The sequence below is a fragment of the Paroedura picta genome, chromosome 14 (genome assembly GCF_049243985.1).
Source record: "Paroedura picta isolate Pp20150507F chromosome 14, Ppicta_v3.0, whole genome shotgun sequence".
Taxonomy (NCBI): Eukaryota; Metazoa; Chordata; class Lepidosauria; order Squamata; family Gekkonidae; genus Paroedura; species Paroedura picta.
In genome coordinates this window covers 40,382,952-40,403,305 of record NC_135382.1, presented here as the reverse complement: position 1 = coordinate 40,403,305, position 20,354 = coordinate 40,382,952, and the positions used below count along the sequence as shown (strand labels likewise).

The following is a 20,354-nucleotide window of genomic DNA, read 5'->3' as shown; positions in this document are numbered from 1 at the left end:
GGCGCCTTGGCATGTAATGGGGCATATGAACATGGCACTTGGCGTCATGAACCTTTCAGGCTGCAGGCCAGGGAGGGAGCGCGTGAAGCGTTTTTAGTGTTGCCGGTTGAGGCAGGCTGGGAACAAAGAACTTCCTGGGGAGCCATGGTGCAGCCATGGCTGGGGTAAGGGATGGCATAGAAGGCAAGCCGGACTTCTGCCCTTCTTCTGCCTGGCAGAGAGGGTGAAAATTGCAACTTGCATCCAACCCCCCCCCCCCCCCCGTTCCCGGATGTCACCACTTAAACTATAAAGCTGACCGATCTTTGGGAGAGTGGTGGGACTTCTGCCTTTCATTGTGCCTCTGCATCCTCCGCTGACTGTGGGATCGGGAGTCCCCTTGTTCCTGGACCATTTCCTCCCATTGTTGTTCTTTTCTGAGGGGGGGGGGGCAGCCTGAAGTGTAGCCAAGTTATGGACAGGAGAGAATTTCTCTTCTCCAGCAGGTGGGGAAAAAACCTCCCGGTGGCCTTTCCAACCCTGCTGCTTCACGACAGAGTCAGACCTCTCACTTAGTTGCAATTGATTTACTGGTCCATACAGGTGAACTGATGGATTTTGCCTCTCTGGAGGTGATGTTCTATTCTCTTATAAAGTAATGAACAAGATGGCCGCATACCCTGTTGCCGATCTGTTCCAGCACATGCTACAAACCGTGTTCTGCGGGTGTCAGTTGTCTTTTCAGCCTTGTAACCAGGCAACTTATGGCATGGGCAACAGAGCTTTGTTCCTCTGCTTCTGAATGGTGTCTCACCTAGACCCAGGTACAAAGGCAGCCCTGAGTAGACTGCTGTAGAGACTGTGCAGGGAATGCTAGCCACGGACGCTGTGGCTTCTCCTGGAAGCAGCCCTGAATAAGAGGCGTATTTCTTAGGGCAGATCTCAGCTCACACTCATTGCTTTGCACAATAGTCTTTTGACCATCTGAAGTATTCAGTTTAATTGCATCAACTGTGTACACAAGAAGACAAGGTTTGGCAGAGGTAGATGGCTAAAGAAACCTCTTGGGGACTAGAGAACACTCTTGGGGGGGTGTCTTGGGGGCACCTTATGCAAAGGGACTGTTGTCTTATTCCTGCATACACGAAAGAGGGGCTTCCAGTGGTGTGACTCTTGATGCTTCAAACTCCTCCAAGGGCTGAGGTCTGCTTTCCTTCCGACTTCTTTGTTTTGGCCACGGCCGCGCAGGTTCTTGGGATGCGAGTTAACCACCTGAGTTTGCACTCCCTTTTTGTGAGATTTCAGGCGATGACCTGGGTGCCTCTTTTCATTACAGACCGTTGATGATGAAGCAATGGCAGCATAAATGAAGGCCAAGTAAGGAAGGCAGAACGATGCCCAAGGGTGGGTGTTCTAAAGCCCCACAGTCTGAAGATTTCTCTCTCAGCAACGACATGGTGGAGAAACAAACTGGGAAAAAGGTAGGGTGTCTTTCTTATACTTGTCTGGCTTCAGAAATTGCTCTTGTTTTTACAGGGTGACAGCAGCTCAGCTGACATGCTCGTTTACATCTCTGGGTCTGGCGCAGGGTAGCTGCCTAGGAGAGGATTTATCACCAGATTATGTTGGATTTCATTCAAAGATTTATTTTACAGTGACACTTTGGACATTCTCTGACAAAAGATGCCTCCTTTGCCTCATTCATCATAGATTTATTTTTGTTTTTCCTTTTTTTATCAACTTTTGTTCTTTAGTTGGCTTTTTCAGCCCCTGAACCCAGCCCTCACTTTCCTTGTGAGACTCTATTATATTCATCTTCCATCTTCAGCACAGTCCCACATTTATTTGTTTGCTTGTTTGTTTGTTTAGGGACTATTTTGGGATTATTTACATTGGGATTGCACTTGCTCAGATCAGCCACCAGAGATCCCCTTCCAGCTATTTTTTTCTTTAACAGTCCAAGGGAACCCCTCCCCACAGAGCTCATTTGAAGCCCATTTCCTGCTCCACATGGGGGAGAACCCCCTTTCCTGCAGTACTTCTGAGCTGCTGGAAGTGTCACAAATATAATGACATCCAATGAACCGTCAGCAGGGTAGGAGGGAGGGAATGCGTCCCTGCACAGAAGACACTTAGATGAACAGCGGTTACAAGGAAACGTAATATTGTTTTCTTCCAATGCTCCTTTGCAAGCTAACAAATTCCCCTCACATGTCCTCCAGCAATGCCAAGAGTACAGTTGATGGTGAGAAGGCTTTTGGGATTGTCTGTGAAGTTGCAGGAAAAATAAGGCAGAGACAGCGTGTCAAAGTAGTTCTTCTCCATACTCATTTTTGGGTCTGATGTCAGTTGGGTAGAATTTTTTGTGTCAATGTTAAAATGATGATGGTGGTGGTGGTGTGCCATGAAGTCACAACTGCCTCCTGAGTGTGGTGGTGGAAAGTGCCATTGAGTCACAGGTGACTGATGGTAACTCCTCATGGACTTTTCAAGGCAAGAGACATTCAGATTTATTAGTCAAAACCAATCCTGCTTAGCTTCCAAGACCTGATGAGAGCCTCATTGTGATACCTTACTATTTATTAAAATATTTATACCCTGCCTGTCCTCTTGTTTCAAAGCTTCCTTATCTGTATAGGTTTGCATCATTGGGGAATTCCTCACTATCGCTATTTGTAATGTTAATAGCTATCCTGAGTTTTTGGAATGGAGCAGGCTTGAAAAAACAAAATCTAAGACTGTCTGAGAAGACTAATGTGTTAGAATGGAATGTCTTCTAGGATAGTTGCCAAATATCGCACAAGAAGGCATGGATTGAGGCACAGCTGCAGAATGTGCGTGTGGGCATGAGAACTACTCCACAGTATATGAGGGTGAAATTCAGAACTGCAAAGAGGAACTGCTGGTTTCATGTGCGGTGAATGCTTCATGTGAGAGAAGTATATTAGAGAATCAAATAATGGAATCTGTTGGCACAGTGGTATTGGCTTTTGTTTTATCACCCTTGTTGGCTTGTGCTTGTACCCACATAACACCAAAGACCACTTACCAAGGATTGTTTCATATATGGCTGTAGGAGGGGAAATGTTTGCTGCAGCATGTGAAGACTGTACATGTGTTTGTTTTGTTACATGTACAAGTGTTTGCAAGGTTGCCTTTTTCCAATACACTTGTCACAAACGGGTATATGAAAGCTTCGTACAAGATTGCCTGTTTGTCTCTGTTGCCATATAAATAAATGTCTTCAGGGCCAGGAGTCCCAGGGGCGTGGTTCCAGAGAGCAGCCACTCCCCTGCCTTCTGCAGCAGTGCAGAGTGGCTTGATCAAGGGCCAAAGAGTGGATCCTTGATGGCCTAGCCTTGGTCTTCCCAACCTGAAAAGAAGTGCGCAGCCTCTTGTTCAGCTGGGGACCGTCTTGGGCACCCAGTTAATTGGCTCAAGGAGGCTGTGTCACTGTATCCTTGCTCTCTAGTTATCTTCTCTGCTCGGAACTGAAACAGTGACTGGGGGAAAGGCTCTTGTTCATTAGACCGTTGCTTCTGGGAGCACTGCTTATAATGTGCCTTGTGTTTGCCAACACCCTACAAGGGCCTCCGCCTGCATGCCTTCCGTTGTCCTGAGTGCACTGGCTGGGGACAGGCGTCTGACAAGGCCTCTTGGGAGCCTCAGCTGGCACTGGGCACTGTTCTGGAGCCCCTGCTCTGCAGTTCCCAGCAGCTCCCGTTAAAGGGAGCAGGGGGCGGGTGGCGTGAAAGACCCTGCTGACCTGAGGCCCTGGAGAATGGCAGCCAGTCAGAGTAGACAGTAGTAACCGGATCTGACTTCCTATGGGACTGCTTCATATGCGGTGCTGGACACCAGTTCTGGTCTCCGTGGATTAGGCTGCTCAGACCACGTGTCTTACTGACTAATTATCTTGCCTTGGCATCTTGTTGCAAGAAGCATATTAAAATTGTTTTGACCGGCTGTAATTGCTATTTCTCAAAATTAGGAGCAGCAAAGGAAAAAAAAGAAAGGAAAGAAAGAAAGAACGAAAAGGGGAAAAAAAGAGGAAGTTTGCCAGTTTGGGATTCAGGAAAGGTTCAGAAAATAGAAGCGTTCTTTTCAGGAAAGACAAAGAACAGCAGGAATTTTCTCCCGCTGAAATCTGTTTGCAGATAATAAACAATGCAGGGATTGTTGTGTTTGTTGTGTATATTCTGCACAATTGACCCCTTGTTGTTGGCATTCTGGGATTCTCAGCATGGAGCTTTTTGCATAAGTGTTTATTGTTTAGGAAATCCCAGTTTGAAGGGTTTAACTGGGATTCTGGCTTTTGTCCTGGAAAACGGGCATATGATTGCATACTTCAAAAAACTGTGTGCTCTATCTTGCAATACTTTTATTTTATTTTATTTTATTTTATTTTATTTTATTTTATTTTATTTTATTTTATTTTATTTTATTTTATTTTATTTTATTTTATTTTATTTTATTTTATTTTATTTTATTTTATTTTATTTTATTTTATTTTATTTTATTTTATTTTATTTTATTTTATTATTTATATAGCGCCCTCCCTTTCGGCTCAGGGTGGTTTACATTGTAACTCTCATATGCAATACAGTACAATGAACATTCAAATATAAAACACATTGTCAAAACTTGTATCAAACAGTGTAATATAATAAACAGTACTCCATAAACAATAAACAACTGTTTGGTCTGTCTGCCCTGTGGTTTCGTTTTCTGTTAGTGCAGTCTGCAGGGCTTCTGGATGATGGCTTGTTCGGTGGCAGGCCCTGTGGAATAGTTTTGGCCCCGGCAGGGCCCCGAGTTCCTTTGGGAGCTCCTTCCACCAGGAGGGGGCCAAGACCGAGAAAGCCCTCTCTCTAGTTGTTGAAAGACTAGCTTCCCTGGGGCCAAGCAGGAAAGAAATGGTGCAATCTCTATTCCCGGGCTATAAACATTATATTCATTTGTTTTCTCTAGACACTTTCTTAGGGTGGCTTCCAAGCAAATCTAATAAAATTATTAAAACATTATTAAAATGTCAGCATAAAAACAGCATTAAGCAGCCTAACTTTTTAGCTGTAAAACAGTCCTCAGGTTTTTGACCATGTCAGTTAAAAGATGCAAACTATTTCATTTCAAAGTTCGAGGAGAATGTCTTGAGTGGCAATTGTTTTGTTCTAAGTATGCAAATCTGTAGTGCCACAATGCAGCATGATGGTGAAGCTCCCGATACGTTCAGTTGCTGCGAGAGGATTGGAAATGTGGTCAGTGGCTGAGAAAGGAATAAGAGGGCCGGGTGGTCCCTTCACAGCTCTCTGGTGTCCTCCCACTGCACTCTGCCAGCCTTGCTAATTCCCCGCCCCACTCACCCATCCGTCCCCCAAATGTGGAAGTGGAATAAACGGTGATTATGAACATTTATTCAATGTGCATGTTTTGTCCACCCCAGCACCAGTATCTTTAATCTTCCTCCTTGACACCTGCAGATTTTTCTTCAAATAGTTCACGAGTCAGAAAAATAAGATAAGTATTTCCATGCAGAGAAGCCAAACAAAATGACAGTGTGTTTATTTTGGCTCTTCCAAGTATGTTCTGGCAACTTAATACTTTCGACAGTAAGGAAAAGGTCTTTTTTCTACTCTAGGCTGTTAACAGCATGCCTCTCTTCCTAAATATTAGTTAATTCCTAGTTCGACCTCCCCAGGCAAGTGGAGGCTGGCTGTTATTCCAAAGTGAGAGCTGCTTGTGCAGAGCTGTTTCAGGGGACTTGATCCTAGGATGCACAGGACCTCGTAATATAGTTCCATATTCCGAATTTTAGAAATTGGCATATGCAGCAGAAGCAGGAGGCCAGCCAGGGAGGCTGTTGGACTGCTAGATGACCCAGGATTACAAGGGTTGGCAGTGGAGAACATGGAAACTATGTCAGACGGCAGACTACCGTCACTGCAGACTACCCAGTGATTTTTAACTTTTACTTGAAATTGCTGGTCTGTCAAAGATGTATAGCATGTCACCCATATCAGCTTCTGTGTACCCCAAAATTGGAAACAAGTTTTGTTTCTTAAGAGACTCCGGATTCTGCAAGGAAATTACAAGGCCGTTAGCCAGAAGTCAGCTACATTGGCAGAGAGCTTTATTAGGGACAGAACAGCAAGCATGCAGAAGAGCGCAAGGCCTTCCAAGGAAGCATTGGCTTGGCATCTGCATGCTGAAGTCTTTCTTGACCAACCTTTTGGAGCTCTCTGTAGTGGATAAAGGGACTAGACTGCTGGATGAGGCCTGGGGAGACCTTGAGCCAGTTATTGTCTGTCTGCCTAGGGGATGGGCCTAGGGGCCTTTGGGTGATCCCAAAATGCACTAAACAAATATATCTGAATTTCCAAAGCATTTTAATGAAGTCCCTCATCAGGTGTCCTGAAGTCATAACGCAAGAGGGCATAGTTTCTCCTGCAGAATCATCACCCTGATCCGGATAACGCAGGCAAGCCGATACTCTCATATTGGAAGCTCAGCAGGGCCAACCCTGGCTAGTATATGGATGGGAGAGATTCAGGTCCAAAGATTCAGGTCCTAGCTCTTCCAAGGAGCACTAGGGGCCACGATGTGGAGGCAGAGGCAGACTACCTCCAAATGTCCCTCGTCTAGGTGCCAGACATTCCTCAAACCTGGCTACACTACACATGCCATACAATACATAAATAAAACAATGCAGAATTGCAAATGGTTAAACAAGAAGCCAAGGGTTGGGGGTAGTGGACAGTTCTCACAATGGCAAGAGGTGGAAACCAAAAGGGTCTGTATTAAAATCTATGTAGTTGTTTATAAACAATGTAGGACCCAAGTGAGCAACAAAATGTAGGACCCAAGTGAGCAACAAAATGCTAGTGGAGAGCTAAGAGCCCCAATTTTGGTGCACATGCAGCAGCATGGCAAATTAGGGCCAAGTGTAACTGGATGCACATTGGAACAAAACAAAAAAATCTTGACTTTCAATATATGCTGATGGATTTTGAATTGGTGGAGGATTTGGGGAATAGGGGATGGCCCGATGACCAGAATAAGAAAAATAAAGTGGAGTTAACAGCATTTGGAATACCGTGTGCAGTTCTAGTCGCGCCTTCCCCGAGACGGTGCAGGATGATCCAGGAAGGGGTTGGAGCAGCCTTCAGTTGAGGGAAAGCCAGAGAGATTTTAAGGGGGGAAATGACATGATAGATGGAGGCTTATAAGTCTACGTAGTGGGGAGGGGGAATTGAGAGGCCTCTGTAAGAAAGAGGATATTGCAGTAAGCAGACTTTGGCTTAATCCAGCAGGGCTTGTCATGTTCTCATCAAGGCTTGATGACTGAAAGACTCCGTTTTAATGCTTTCCTTCCCAGTGGGAAAGCTGTACGAATAAGTGAATACAGGGAATTGGTAGAGGTGAACATCTTTTGGGGGGAAGGGTGCCTGTCGAGCTCATCCAGGAGAGGAACCAAGGAAGAGGAAGGAGAGCTGTGTGCAATGACAGCATGGTCTTGTGACCAGAGTGCTAGCACTGAGTTGCTGGCCACAGTCTCACGAGTGATGTGGACAGTGTTGCTGGTCATTTTTTTCTCCCAGCAAACAACAGGATTTTTGTCAGAGGGAGCTGTGAGTTTCTAGTAATGGTCTTGCATGAACCAGTATTCTATTTCCTTCACGTGATCCCAGTAATTGGGCTTGAATCTCAAAACTATATCTCAAAACATAGCTATAAGAAAACTATCCTGTGCTCTGAGAAAGCAAGCACATTGAATCGGAATAAAATAGGATTCTGAGCATGCACAGACGCATGCACACACACTGTTTCTACTGGCATGGGCATGCACTGTCCTTCTGAAACTTTCTGGAGCTAAAAGCTGGAGGTTGGCGTTCCTCCTGCTCTCAGCCACCCACCCCAGGGAGATGTTTGGCCTTGGGAAGGCCTTGAGGGCTGGGATGAGCACCTTACCACTCGGTTCTGCTTGGTCCGATATAAGCTTTGTGGAGAATGTTCTCTGAGAATTAAGTCTCAAGTGCACATGCATACCTAAGACTCAAAAAGTCATTCATGAGGTAAGCCTCTGAATGCCAATCTCAGCCAGGGCCGGGGGGACGGGACACCTAGGCTGGAGCTGAATTGAAAGTGAAGCAGCTGTTGTGATTCTCTCAAATATTGTGTGGCATTTACTCCCCTGTAAACACAAGTGCTGTGCCTTGCCGGGATGTGTGCAGAACCACTTCCAGGACAAGCACAGTTGCTGGCTGCATATAAGTATGCTTAGTTGGCTGTTCTCTGCTGGGCAAAGCAACAGGAGTAAGCAACAGCTTCAGCACTTCCCTTGTTGGGAACTGAGCACTTAGGTAAAGCTGAGGCTGTGGAAGGTGTCCTGCCTCTTCAGGGTGGGGCACCCGCCCGGTCAGCCTGGCCCTGGCAGAGCTCCATGGTTTCCAAGTGGTTCCTGCATTGTTATTACTACCAAGCGTGGCAATAGGCTGGCTGATCTCTGGAAAAGGGAAGTCACGGGGTTGTTGACATCCGAGAATTCTTAAGTGTGCATTGAGCCTGCTATAGGAGGGGCTGAGCAGCAGTGGCTACAGTGGAAATCTCAGTGGGTGATCAGAACCGTGTTTGGAGAAGTGATGGGTCGGATCAGGGCCACTGAACTGAAGGCCCTCAGAACAGACAAGGCTGAATTGCTGTTGGTCTATAATATGGTCAGCCTTGGGATTTATTTTATTCATTTCTTTGCCACTTTCCTCCCTTGTGGAACTCGAGGCAGCTCACATTATAAACAAAATGTAAAAAGCACAGTTCGTTCTTATGGGAGTAGCGCAGGATAAAAATCCAATAATAAATTAAATAAATAAGAACTATTATAAGGCCCATAAGAATCATAGTTTAAAAACTCCATTTAGGACTGTCAACAATAAAAGCTAAATCAGTCAAGATGCAGCTCTCAGTAAAACTGTCTTGAGCTGTCTCCTGAAGGCTGGCCAGGATTGGACCTGGTGCCCCCCCCCTCGGCAGGTTGTGCCATAATGTTGAGGCTGCCCCAGAAAAAGCCCCCCCTCAAGTACCCACCAGTGAAGCATTTTTAATTGGTGGGAATGTCAAGAGGGCATCTGGAGGCCACTGAGAGATCCAGCAGAGCGAGCAGGATCTCATTGCCCCTGTCTAGCTCTCAGTAGAGATCATCAGCCAAGGTGACCCAAGCAGTCCATGTTCCAAATCCTGGCCTGAAGCCAGATTGAAATGGATCCCAGAATATCGGCCTCTTCCAAGAACCCCGGGAAGTAAGCGGCCACAACCCGCTCTAGCACCGTGTCCAAGACTTGAAGATTGGAGGCTGGCCTGAAATTTTCTAACATAGCAGGGCTCAGGGATGTTTCCTCCCCAAAAAGACATGTCTAATCTCTGCCTCCCTGAGCATGGGAGGTACAAGTGCTCATCTTAAGGAAGAATTAAGCAGTCCCCTGACCCACTCAGCCAGGTCCCCTCTGGCAGCTTTTATCAGCCAGGAAGGAAAAGGGTCACACACATGAGTGGTAGTTTTTTCTTGTCCACAAGCTGAAAGTAGCCATATAAATCAACAAGCAGATGCCACAAGTCCATCATCTGGACAAGAATCCATGCTGGCATTTAACCCAGAATGGATCTGGGCGATTTTGTCTGCAAAATAAATGGCGAATTGATCACAGCAGGCCATTGTGTGAGCAGAGTCCAAATCCTTAGAGTTACGATGTAGAATTCCCTAAACTCACAAAACAGCTCAGCTGGGCAGCTGCATGCAGACGCAACGGTGACAGAGAAATGTTGCCTTTTCGTCATCATCATCATGGCCACAGAATAGGCTCCAGCGTGGGGTCCATGCCGAATTCCCTCGGCCTGCTCTCTAGCCATCATCCCTCCCATTTCATCATCATCAACTCCCCAGTGGACGAGGGAGATTGGTTGGTTCTGTTCTAGGGGAGTGGGTGCTGAGGGGCAATTGTCTCAAGACCCCAGGCCACCTGCCTCTTTCAGAGCCTCCACAGAATCGTCAAAGTGGGGAAATCTCCAAGTGCTGATAGGAAAAGCCACCTGGGCTGGAGCATCCTAGTAGGTCCAGCATCCCTGTGGAAGGAAGAGGAAGCTGTAAATCTGAGCTCTAGCAGACTCCCTAAGCTGTCCCAGTCATCCGTCCCCACTTAATACTGGCAGGCTGCTGGATGAGGCACCTCATTGATCAGCAGATCAATGGAATCGTAATAGGCCACAAAATTCCACCGCCCCATCCGCCTGACCTGGCTGCTGCTGTGCAGAGAAACCCAGAGGACAGAGCTGGGCTAGATTGGTGCCCCCAGCCTCAGTCCAGCCCGGTCTCTGGAACACAGGCCAGGTCAGGCTGCTCATCCAGGATTAAATCCCGAATGGTTTCCCACTTACTGACCTGGCAGTGAGCAGCAGGATCTTAAGGCTCAGGGGCCCAGCCTTGGCACCACCAAGCCTCCACTGGCTGGGAGACAGGCTGGAAGGAGGAGTGGCCGACTGGGGGGGGGGGAGGCCTCCTCCTCCTGGAATGGCCAGTCTGTGTCCCACCGTCATTTCTTCCTCTAGCCAGGGCACGGCTGCTCCCTCCCCCAGGCACACTCCCACTGGCTACTCTCCAGAAAGGAGGCAGCTGAGGACTGGGATTCCCAACCAACTTGTGAGCCCTCCTCTCGTGTCCCTGCCAAAGTGGCAGCCCCCCTTGGATTAAGGAGGTGGGGCTCCTCTCCTCCATAAAGAGCAGGCTTGTTGCTTAAAAGATATTTTATTAAATCCATGTCTCCAGGTGGGTGCCAAAGACTTTCCTGCCTGCAACTAGTGCCTTTGTCTTGACCCACAAAGCAGGACGTGGTCACAATTGTCCATGCTCCGATCACATCCAGGTTGGACTGCTGAAATGTCGTCTTGAGTGTGGGGCTCCCTTCGGAAGACCAGAGGCCTCACTGGGTGCAAGACACAGCAGGGAGATGGATAAGTGGCGTGAGCTGTTTTGACAGAACAACACTGCCTGGTTATTTCTGGGCAGCCGGTTATCATCCTTAAATGCACTCCTTCGTTCCTGTGTGGAGAGGCTGTGTGTGCTGTGCCCCCACCCCCAAAGGCAAGGGTGGGGTGGTCCCCATGGAGAAGGCCTTTCCTGCATTGGTGCCTCAGCTCTGGGACTTGTCCTAGACCATTGTAGGCCGCAGGGGAAGATCTCTGTGTTTATGTGGGCTTCGACCTTGATCAGTCGGAGTCTTTGTTCTTCACAGTTCCTCACGTTGGTATATGTTACACAGGCTTTCAAGCATCAGCGATGTTGCCTATGTGGCTTTATGCTGTTGGCAAGTTGTGTTCTTCTGTTGACGATTGTTTTAGTTGCGAGCCACCCTGCAAGCCAATCGGCGGAGCGCTTGCAGGATATTAACTTGTTTAATTAAATTCCCCGGAATCCTCCACAGACTGCTGTGACACCATTCGCGTTTGTTCTGAACTGGCTGCTGCTCTCGATGCACTTAATTACTGGATGAAATTGGAGTGCCAAATTGTCGTTTGCTGGATTGACAAAATGGGTGCTGTTCAGGCATCACCCCTTGCCTGCTCGACTCACGTCCTCAGAGATTGGGAGGGAGCGACTGGCTCTGAGGTCCAGTGGATCCTTCCTGGGGAGAGGAGCCGTCTTGAATGCGGTGGCTTCATGCCATTTCTTTGCATCCCAACTGTTGGCCTCCTCTTTTGGGGCAAGCTACTCAGACAACTAGTGGTGGTTCAACTCCAGGCCCCCCTGAATGAAACTGATTTCAGAGGAGTGTCAGGCCCACATTTGGCACAGAAATTACCTGAGTTGTCCTGACAGATCGGGAGAGGGGGACGGGAGGAGACTTATCCGTTTGACTCTTTTGGATCTGCCAGTCACTTCCAGTGCCATCAGCCGTATCTTCTGGCCTGCATCGGAATCCCATTCCTGCCTTGGAAGTCACCCCAGAAAGTGGTATTCAGTCTTTAGCTCTGACAGCTTTGCCTCAGGGTTTTACGAGGCTCCATCTTGCCCTTGTTCTTTGCAAGAACTCCATGACACCCCTGGGGTTCTCCTCTTGTTTGTGTCCAAAGGTGAATTAAAAAGGTGTCTCAGAGCAGACAGACCGGGCAAGAGGCGGTGGTGGATGGTTCTTTGCGTGGGAACTGGTCGTCTTTTAGCCCCACCTGCAGAGTCTGCCCGGATCAGAGTGGCAGCTGTGCTTTTCCTGGAAGGACACGTCCCGGCTGCCGGGATCTGTGCTCTTGGTCAGCTCCAGGGCTTCGTTGTTGTCCTGCTAGCCCCAGATGCTGCTGCACAGAGATATATATAGTGGCCTGCTGCAGTGATCACATTACACCTGTCACGACAGAGATAATACTGTGGCTGTTGCTAGTTAGTTTCTCAGCACTATTCAGAAGGCTGGTTTTGACCTTTAAATCCTGAATTGCTGTGTTTTTGCCTTAGTGGTTGTTTCATTTGTGGGTATTTTGATGCTGTCCTAGTATGTTGTCGGCCACTCCAGACTCTAGGAGAAGCAGGTTTCAAACGCTCTAAATGGCAAGGGAGGAAGCAATGGGGTCCCTCGGCTGTTCTGGTTCTTTCTTCAGAGCTTCCCGCTCTGGGAAAGGTCAGCGGCTGGTGCTTTCTCCAGGAGCATGGTAAGGTTGCCCCTCCCCTGTTCCTGTTTGAGCAGCTTTCCATTAAAGGCTCCCGGTGGACTCAGCCACCTCAGCGGAGGAGTCTAGCAGATGGGGCCTTGGGAGAGGACCCCCCCCCTTTCTGAGGCTCCCTTCCTCAGATGGCCCCTACCAGAGGCAGAAAGAGTCTTGACGGGGATCTCCCAGGGACAGGGGAGGGAGGTGGGATATGTGGCGAGGCATAGGGGCAAGAGCTGCCTAATGGCAGCAGAGATGAGATGACATGCTGAGGTGGACAGAACAGATGTTTTAAGTACCCACCCACCCACCCACCCCTGGCTGGAGTGCTGATTCGGTGAAGGACTGGGAAGCTTCACAACTGATCAGCTGCCAGAATAGCCTCCTGTTGTTTGCCACAAGGGAAATCTCCCCACTCATTGGCATCAATCCGAAGTTGTGGTGTTGCTCCCTATAAAGCCCAGACATGTTTCCAAGAGATGAGAAGCAGAATGCTAGGATGTTTGGGGGAAGCTTAGCAGAAGTAGTGGCTAGACAGGGGTAGTCAAACTGCGACCCTCCAGATGTCCATGGACTACAATTCCCAGGAGCCCCCTGCCAGCATTTGCTGGCAGGGGGCTCCTGGGAATTGTAGTCCATGGACATCTGGAGGGCCGCAGTTTGACTACCCCTGGGCTAGAGTGTGGGGCCAGCAGCTGGGAGACCCAGGTCTCAACCCCCACCCGGCCAAGGAAGCTTGCTGGGTCACGTTGGGCCAGTCGCACTGTCTCCCACTCTCAGCCTGACATGCTTTACAGGGTGGTGGTGAGGATTCATGGAGGAGAGGGGCATGACATCAGCGGCCAACTTGGCTCCTTTTTTAACGTGGTGCCTTTTGGAGAACGGCTGGGGCAGAATGTCAGCTTTGCATGCAGCAGCTCCTGGGTTCAACCTCTGGCATATTTTCTTCACGGTTCTTGTGTGCGGATCTGTTGGGAATAGCCTCTCTTCCTTCCGCTGTTTGAACCTTTGGAGTTGATCTTGAAATGTGGCTGCATCTATTGGCTATTATTCATGACAGTCCTGACCACACTGTCCGTCTCCCTGCCTCCCTGCCCCCCCCCCCCGGCTTTGCCAGACTGAGATGAGGTCATGGTCACGTACGGGAGGCTATGACAGCATCTAGAGAAAACTGTCTTGAGTTTTTGAACTGAAGGCAGACAGTATGTTGCACCCTATCAGGTCGGTCGGTCGCAGGTGGGGTAGTTGTAAAGTTTACAAGGGGCCAGTTTAGAGAAGGTGAGGTGAGCTGCCCATCAGAGTGGTGATGCCAGCAGCTTTCAGTCAGAGCCTGTGCCACTTCCAGGGCATGCTCGATCCCCACAGCTGTCTGGTAGAGAACTGCCAAAGTCCCTTCCCGAGTCCATGGACATAGGACCACCTGGCAAGGACTGCAGTGCTGCTGAAGGGCAGGCTTTGAGTTGCTCCGGGGGGCCGGCCCTAAGAGCTTGCAGCAGGGGTGATCTTGTTAGCGGCCAACAAGCTCCGGAAAGCCCCTCCAGGCACAGCCCGTGAGCTTCTCAGGAAAGTTCCTTGCCTGTTGTGCATATACCGTGTCTGCTCTGTAACGGGTCATTCTCCTTTTCTTTTTAGGATAAAGATAAAGTTTCTCTAACCAAGACTCCAAAGTTGGACCGGAGTGATGGCGGCAAAGAGGTGAAAGAAAGAGCTACAAAGCGGAAGTTGCCTTTCACTGTTGGAACAAATGGAGATCAAAAGGATTCGGATACAGGTAGGAGGACCGAGACCTCAACTGGAAGGAACTTGTGGCTCGAGAGACATTGTAAGAAGAGGCCAGGTGGGCCCAGCATGGCAGGTAGCAGGTTTTGGGCATCCTGCAAGCTGCTTGTTTGTTTTAACAGCTGTGCACAGGTCATATCGAATGGTGCATTGGACTTTCTCCTTGGCAGCTGGATTTTGGCTCCATGTTTGTCCTGTCCCTTCTGCCTGGAGAGTTTGCCATTTGGGTAGGGTTCCTGTCTGATCTAAGCTGTGGCTTAGCTTTTGCACCACTTGCAAGAACTAAATGTGTGCACGAGGTCCCTGCACAGCGGTTGGCTGTAGGTACATTAGTTACAGTTGAAAAGGTGATCGCTGTTTATTTTGGGGGCAGTGGCTGACACTTTACAAGATGAGGGCGTGGTGTGGATCCTGCCTCTTGATGCATTCTGTAATGGCACACTTTGACATCTTGCTTCTGTAAGCCCTTTGGTGGGCCTTGAAAAACTCACTGGGGGAGGCAAGAGAATAAAGTGGCTGATTTGAAATCTTGTTGCCGGCACCACAATACTACGGTGGTTTTCAGGGCCAGGGCAAATATGAGGAAGAGCACAGACTCCACTTTGCTTCCTTTCCTTTATCCTCTCTCTGTCTGCACTTTCTTGTGGGGAAGCCTGAGCATTTCAGCTTGTATCTAATAATGGTAGGTAGGTTGAGATGAACCTTGAGTCACACATAGCAACCACGCGGCACATGATTTGTTTGCTTGTCAAGCACTGTAAAGTCTCAGCCCGCTTATGGCAGCTCTGGTGGTGGCTTTTCACAGCCAGAGATGTTCCGAGGTGGCCTCCCACCGCCTGCCTCTGCGTCGAAAGGCAGGACCCCCTTGGTGGTCTCCCATCCCAGTAGCCGTTGCAAGGAACGTCTTCACGGCTGCTATAAAGTCTTCCCGCAACCTTCAGGGCCTTCCTGGACAGGGCACATGTGGGCTGCTGCTGGGGCCAACAGTTTTGTACCCTTGAAAGTTTTCTGCAATCGCATTACTGCAAATTCTTTGTAATCATATCGTGTGCCGTAAATCTGCCGAGCATGTTTTCACGGAGATGGTTGTTTTTAAACTAGCTTTGGAGATCTGGCAGATGGGGCTTGCTGGGCCATTCCTGTCAGGGCCTGACTTGTTTGTAGGTGTGAACAGGGGCAGAGGTCAGTTGCCAAGGTCAGCAGTCGCCCTTGGCTGTATGTGGGTATGATGTTTGAGTTGCCCCCTTCCATCCTAAGGGGGCCAGTTGTAGCAGAGTCCTCCACTTAGAGAAAGAGGAGTCTGCATGGGGCAGAATGAGCTGCGGTTTCTGATCTTCTGACAAGTAGGTCTGTGTGGGTCCAAAGTGTGGGAGGGGAGGACCACAACTGGCCTCGGAAGTGGTCCCCGGTCCCTTACTCCCTTGTCACGCCCAGTTCCAGCAGGTTTCCTCTGTCTTGCTTCCCCTGCAAATCCCCAGCTGGCAGCAGCCCCAGAACCTTGCGGTGGCATCCATGGGGTGTTCACTGGAAATGCTCTCAGGGCCCCTCCCCCTCTTCCATTAGGGTTGGGGGTCCCGGCGGGAGGGCTGGTGTGTCGAGAAGGGGAAAGAAGCAGCTTTACTATTGATCTGCATTGTTTGCAACTCAGTGTGATGTTCTGTGTTGAAAGCAAGCGCTTGGCATACTAAACAGCGGCCTTTCCCCTCTTAAGTGTTTCTTAGCATGATATGCAGAGGAGGCAGCTTGTGCTGAGTGTTCAGCTTGGATGCAGCAGCCTTGCGTTAAGCCCACTGCAGTCTCTCTGTCCGTCGCCATCCCAAAACCATGTTTAGGAGAGCCTCTTCAGTCTAAATGTCTCCTGCTCTCCAGTTTCTGAATGTTTCTGACCTGTGTGTTGCTCGTTCAGGGGTGGGTGCTGTGCTTGTGCAGGATTGGGATGGGTGCGCAGAGAGCTCTTCTGGGACTGCTTCCTGCTAGGTCCTGTCCAAAATATCCTGCAATCTGGCGAGGATGGCTGTTCCGGTGCTCTGTGTCGTGAGGGAAAGCAGGCTGCCTTAGACTTCCCTCTCCCAGCCGCCCCCGCATCCTCCTTTTCATTTTGCACTCCCCACACTGCCCTCAGCAGCCTCCCAAATGCGCTAGAAACATTGGCATAAATTTTCTCCCAGTTTTTGCTAGCGTATTCTGCATATAATTAGGTATGCAGAATCCAAGGCAGAACGGAACAAGAAAGCAGAGGCCAAGAACATATTTTAGAAATCCGTGCTCACTAATGCAGCCTCAGGCAGCTCTTTGGTGCTGTGTGGAGACAAGGGCTTGGAGCTTTTCCAGAACTCTTTCAATCTTACAAGGGTTCAAGAGACCAGAGTGGTGGTGAAGCTTTTCCCACTGGACAACCAGGGAGGCCTTCAAATCCTGTGGCTGGGCTCTTGCTGGCTGCCTCCCTCTCCTGTGCATTTTCCCCTGACCTGCCGGCTGAGTCATGGAGCTGGCTGGAGGCACCGGACTCCTCCCACTCCTCGGAGCTGCGTGCTTTCCTGGTGCGTCTCTGTTGTGTCACGTGGTCTGGCCTGCAGTCTCCCTGCCCTTGCAGTCACAGGAACGCGAGCGCAGAGTCGGTTTGTTCCTCCAGCCGGACCCCCCGAGGAGGCCTCTGGGGAGGGTGTCCTGCACTCTTTGGGGCATTTCTAAAAAACCGCCAACAGCTGGACTTCTGTTTCCAAGACTTAGCTGCCTACCTAGGAGGAAGTGGTCAGGGCTTGAATGCGAATTGGTAAGACTGGCATGATGGAGGACAAAGATCGTATGCCTAGTTCTGTGCTTGTGGCATCAGTGAGTCCCCTCCAAGAACAGCAGATGCACCCTGGAGGAAGGGGGCTGTGTTGCCTACAGGAAACAAGAACTGGGTCATTTGCCTCTCTACATTTCCCTCTCAGAGAGACAAGGGAGCAGGGCAGGAGGGGCTAGAGGCAGGTGTTCACAGCCTGGGTTTGTACTGCTGGGCCAAGAGCACACCTGGAACTTCTGGCCCTTGGGCGGGCGGGCGGGCGGGCAGGGGCTTTGTTAGGTGTTTGTTTGCATGGGTTCTTTTGCCCAAGCCAAAGAGCACCAGCTGCGACGCTGCTTTTTCACCCTATTAGATGCAGGCAGTAGAGTTGGAAGGCGGGTGGAAGGTCAAGGAAGAAGGGCATTCCATCCTCTCACGCCCCTTGCTCCTGTTTCCAAGAGAAACAGCTCAACAAACCATCCCCGACAAGATCTCCAGCTGCCCTTCCCGTTCCAGGCAGAACCTGTTCCTAGAGGCACTAAGACTGTGGAGACGTGCGTTTAAATCTCTGCTTACAAAGCTCAGAGGGTGGCAGTCAGCGTTCCTCATCCCCATCTACTTCGGGAGGATAAGATGTGTCTGCCGTTGGTAGCCCACCTTGCGCTCTTGGGCCGAAGGGTGAAAAAAAAAAACAAACAAATCATTGGGGCCCTTTGCTTCCTCCAAGTTTCAGCTTCATTGGTTGGAGGCAGTGGCAGTTCTGCCTCCCCGCAATTTCCAAAGATCCCCTATGTCCAGAATGGGGACAATCCCAAAGGAACCCTGCCAAAGGAAAGGATTGGTAGCTGGGCAGGGAAGAGGGCCTGAAAGAGCTGTGCACACAGAGAAGGGGGTCTGCATGGATGGTCAACAGTGGAATGACTGCTCCAGCGCAGTTCTGAAAGCTGTGGACCCCAAAGGAGGCATTTCAGGAAGAATTTCACGTGCCTCTTGGAGCTTCCCGGCCCCTCCTTGTTGCTGCGCCTTTCCAGCTGAGATCTGCGCTGGTTGTCCTCCCTCCGTTTTTGTTGGCCCCGCTTTGTCTCCTGTCACACCAAAACCCACGATCGTTTGCCTTGTGGGCGAGCCGTTCAAGGAGAGCTTGGCACTTAGGGGCACCCTCACTGTCTTGGGGCTTCTTGTATTTTAACACGCGACACTCCCTGCAATAATGAGATTTTCATAGTGGGAGGAGGAGACTCATCGCAGCTCCGAGGGGGAAAGAAATGTGAAGCGACTTGCAGGGTGTCCCGTGGCCGGCCTGTCATCTAGAACTTGGGCGCTAGTTCAGCCTTCCCAGCACTGGCTGTTATTGGTGCCGTTGCTCCTACTCACGGTGGGGAGAAATGGCGCCCAGGGACCCTCTTTTGGGAAGTTTCTCCCTCCTCCGAAAGCCTCTTGGAATAAAGGAGCCACGCCACTGCGGAGAAGACACGGACCCCTGCTTCTGCCTCTTTTCACCTAACGGCCTGGGAAACTCTTCCACATATTAACTTGCTCTTTGTCTCTCGGAGGATGTGAGCGAACAAAATTTCCAGGGCAGTCTTTGGGTCAGGCACTCTTGGCTATCTTTGGAGTGGAATGCAGCAGTTGTTTGTCAGCCCAGTGCAAGATTTCACAGCTGACCACCATGGGAAGCAGGAGAGAATCCCACATTCAGGAAATCTTCAGAGGGAAGAATGCAATTTAAGCCCAGTGTGTGGTAATCTGAAAACTGCCGTCCTTAGATCCATCAATGGAAGATTGATCATTAACCTGTCTTTTTGCCTGTCATTTGAGCAGCTGCAAATTCTGCCCTGTCATTATGCTGCTGTCTTTTAAGCTGCCTGGGTGGTGGTTTGCTTTCTTCCCTTTCTCTCCTTCTCCCTTCTTTTCCCCTGACCTGCCTTTTCCTTGTCCTGCCTTAACCTGCCTTCTGCCTTTGTGCTTAACTGGGCTGAAGGGAGCAGGCGGCGCCTTATTCGGGCTGAGAATAGTTTGTCTTAGGGGGTTCGTGGAGAGGCATGGGCCGTTCAGTGGGGAAGTGATGCAGTGATGGTGGTTGTGCTGAACCCTGGCCAATGCTTGTGGGCCCATGTTCCTGCCCAAGATGTGCTTCAGAGCCCACGTTCAAGCCTGCAGTCCTCTTCAGTCCCCAGGAGGGCACACACACTGCTTGTGAGGCGGGACAGACTGCCCCTTCAGGCTTGGTGCAGCTGGCCTCTCTGGCCTGGGGGCCGTGCCGCTTGAGACCCCTCTGGCAGGATGTACTAGTGACAACCCAGCCCCAGCTGGGTAAGGGGGCATGGAAATGCTAGATGGCATCGAGGAGAAGCTGCGGCTGGAAGGTGCTCTCCCCTCGTGCCGCCCTCCATCCCCGGCCGCCGTTGAAGGGCTGTACCTCGAATTCCCACCTTGGCTAGGCTCCGCAGAGTGGAGTGCTCCTGTCAAGCCCAGCAGGGACTTTGAGTACTTTTAAAGGCCAGTTGAGACTTCCACTTTGACCGCAAGGATCCGATTCTGGGGCTGGAATTGTCTTTCCTCCCACCCAGGCAGCAGCCCCGAGGGAGCCGGGAAAGCAACGGCTGCCGTGGCTGTGGCAGAGCTTCTCCCAGGCGCTGCGTGGCACCTGGTGCCACGAGGAGTTGCGTGGCCCTGGCTCAGCCTGCGCGCAGGAAGGAAGGACAGGGTGTCGGATTTCGCTGCTTGGCAAAGGCGGGGTCATGTTGTCCCCTGGCTGGTCTGCCGACCCGACCCGTGCCCTGCCTCTCGTGGCCCGAAGGGAGGGAGGGAGGGAGGGAGGGAGGGAGGGAGGGAGGGAGGCGGCTGCAGCTGACTCTGGGCCTTGACAGAATGCCGCTGTGTTCCCGCCTCCCCTGTGCTGATGCTTACATGCCTTTGCGGTGCTAATTGCTGGGTTAGCGACGCTTGATGAATCAGATGAACTGTCAGCTCTTATTTCTCCCCCTCCCGGAATATGGGTGTTGTGGGTTGCTTAACTGGCGGCAGCGGCCGTGTGGAGAGGCTTCCATGGGAACAGGCTTCTTAGTCACCAGTTGCTTAATTGGCTGGAGACTCCGTGAGAAGGAAGCTGCTGGCTCCTGGAGAAATGGTTCTGTGGATGAAACTG

The 20,354-nt window shown here is 50.2% G+C and overlaps 1 protein-coding gene across 5 annotated transcripts in view; it reads left to right on the top strand.

The window, feature by feature from the left end:
* ANKRD11 (ankyrin repeat domain containing 11) overlaps positions 1–20,354 on the top strand; it is a 132,864-nt gene that overhangs the window by 87,743 nt on the left and 24,767 nt on the right. For all 5 annotated transcript variants that reach the window (XM_077310214.1, XM_077310210.1, XM_077310212.1 and 2 more), the window contains 2 exons: positions 1,316–1,460; positions 14,293–14,431. In XM_077310214.1, the coding sequence (XP_077166329.1) occupies positions 1,374–1,460; positions 14,293–14,431 (226 nt within the window). In that variant the 5' untranslated portion in view covers positions 1,316–1,373. The remainder of the gene's footprint in view (positions 1–1,315; positions 1,461–14,292; positions 14,432–20,354) is intronic.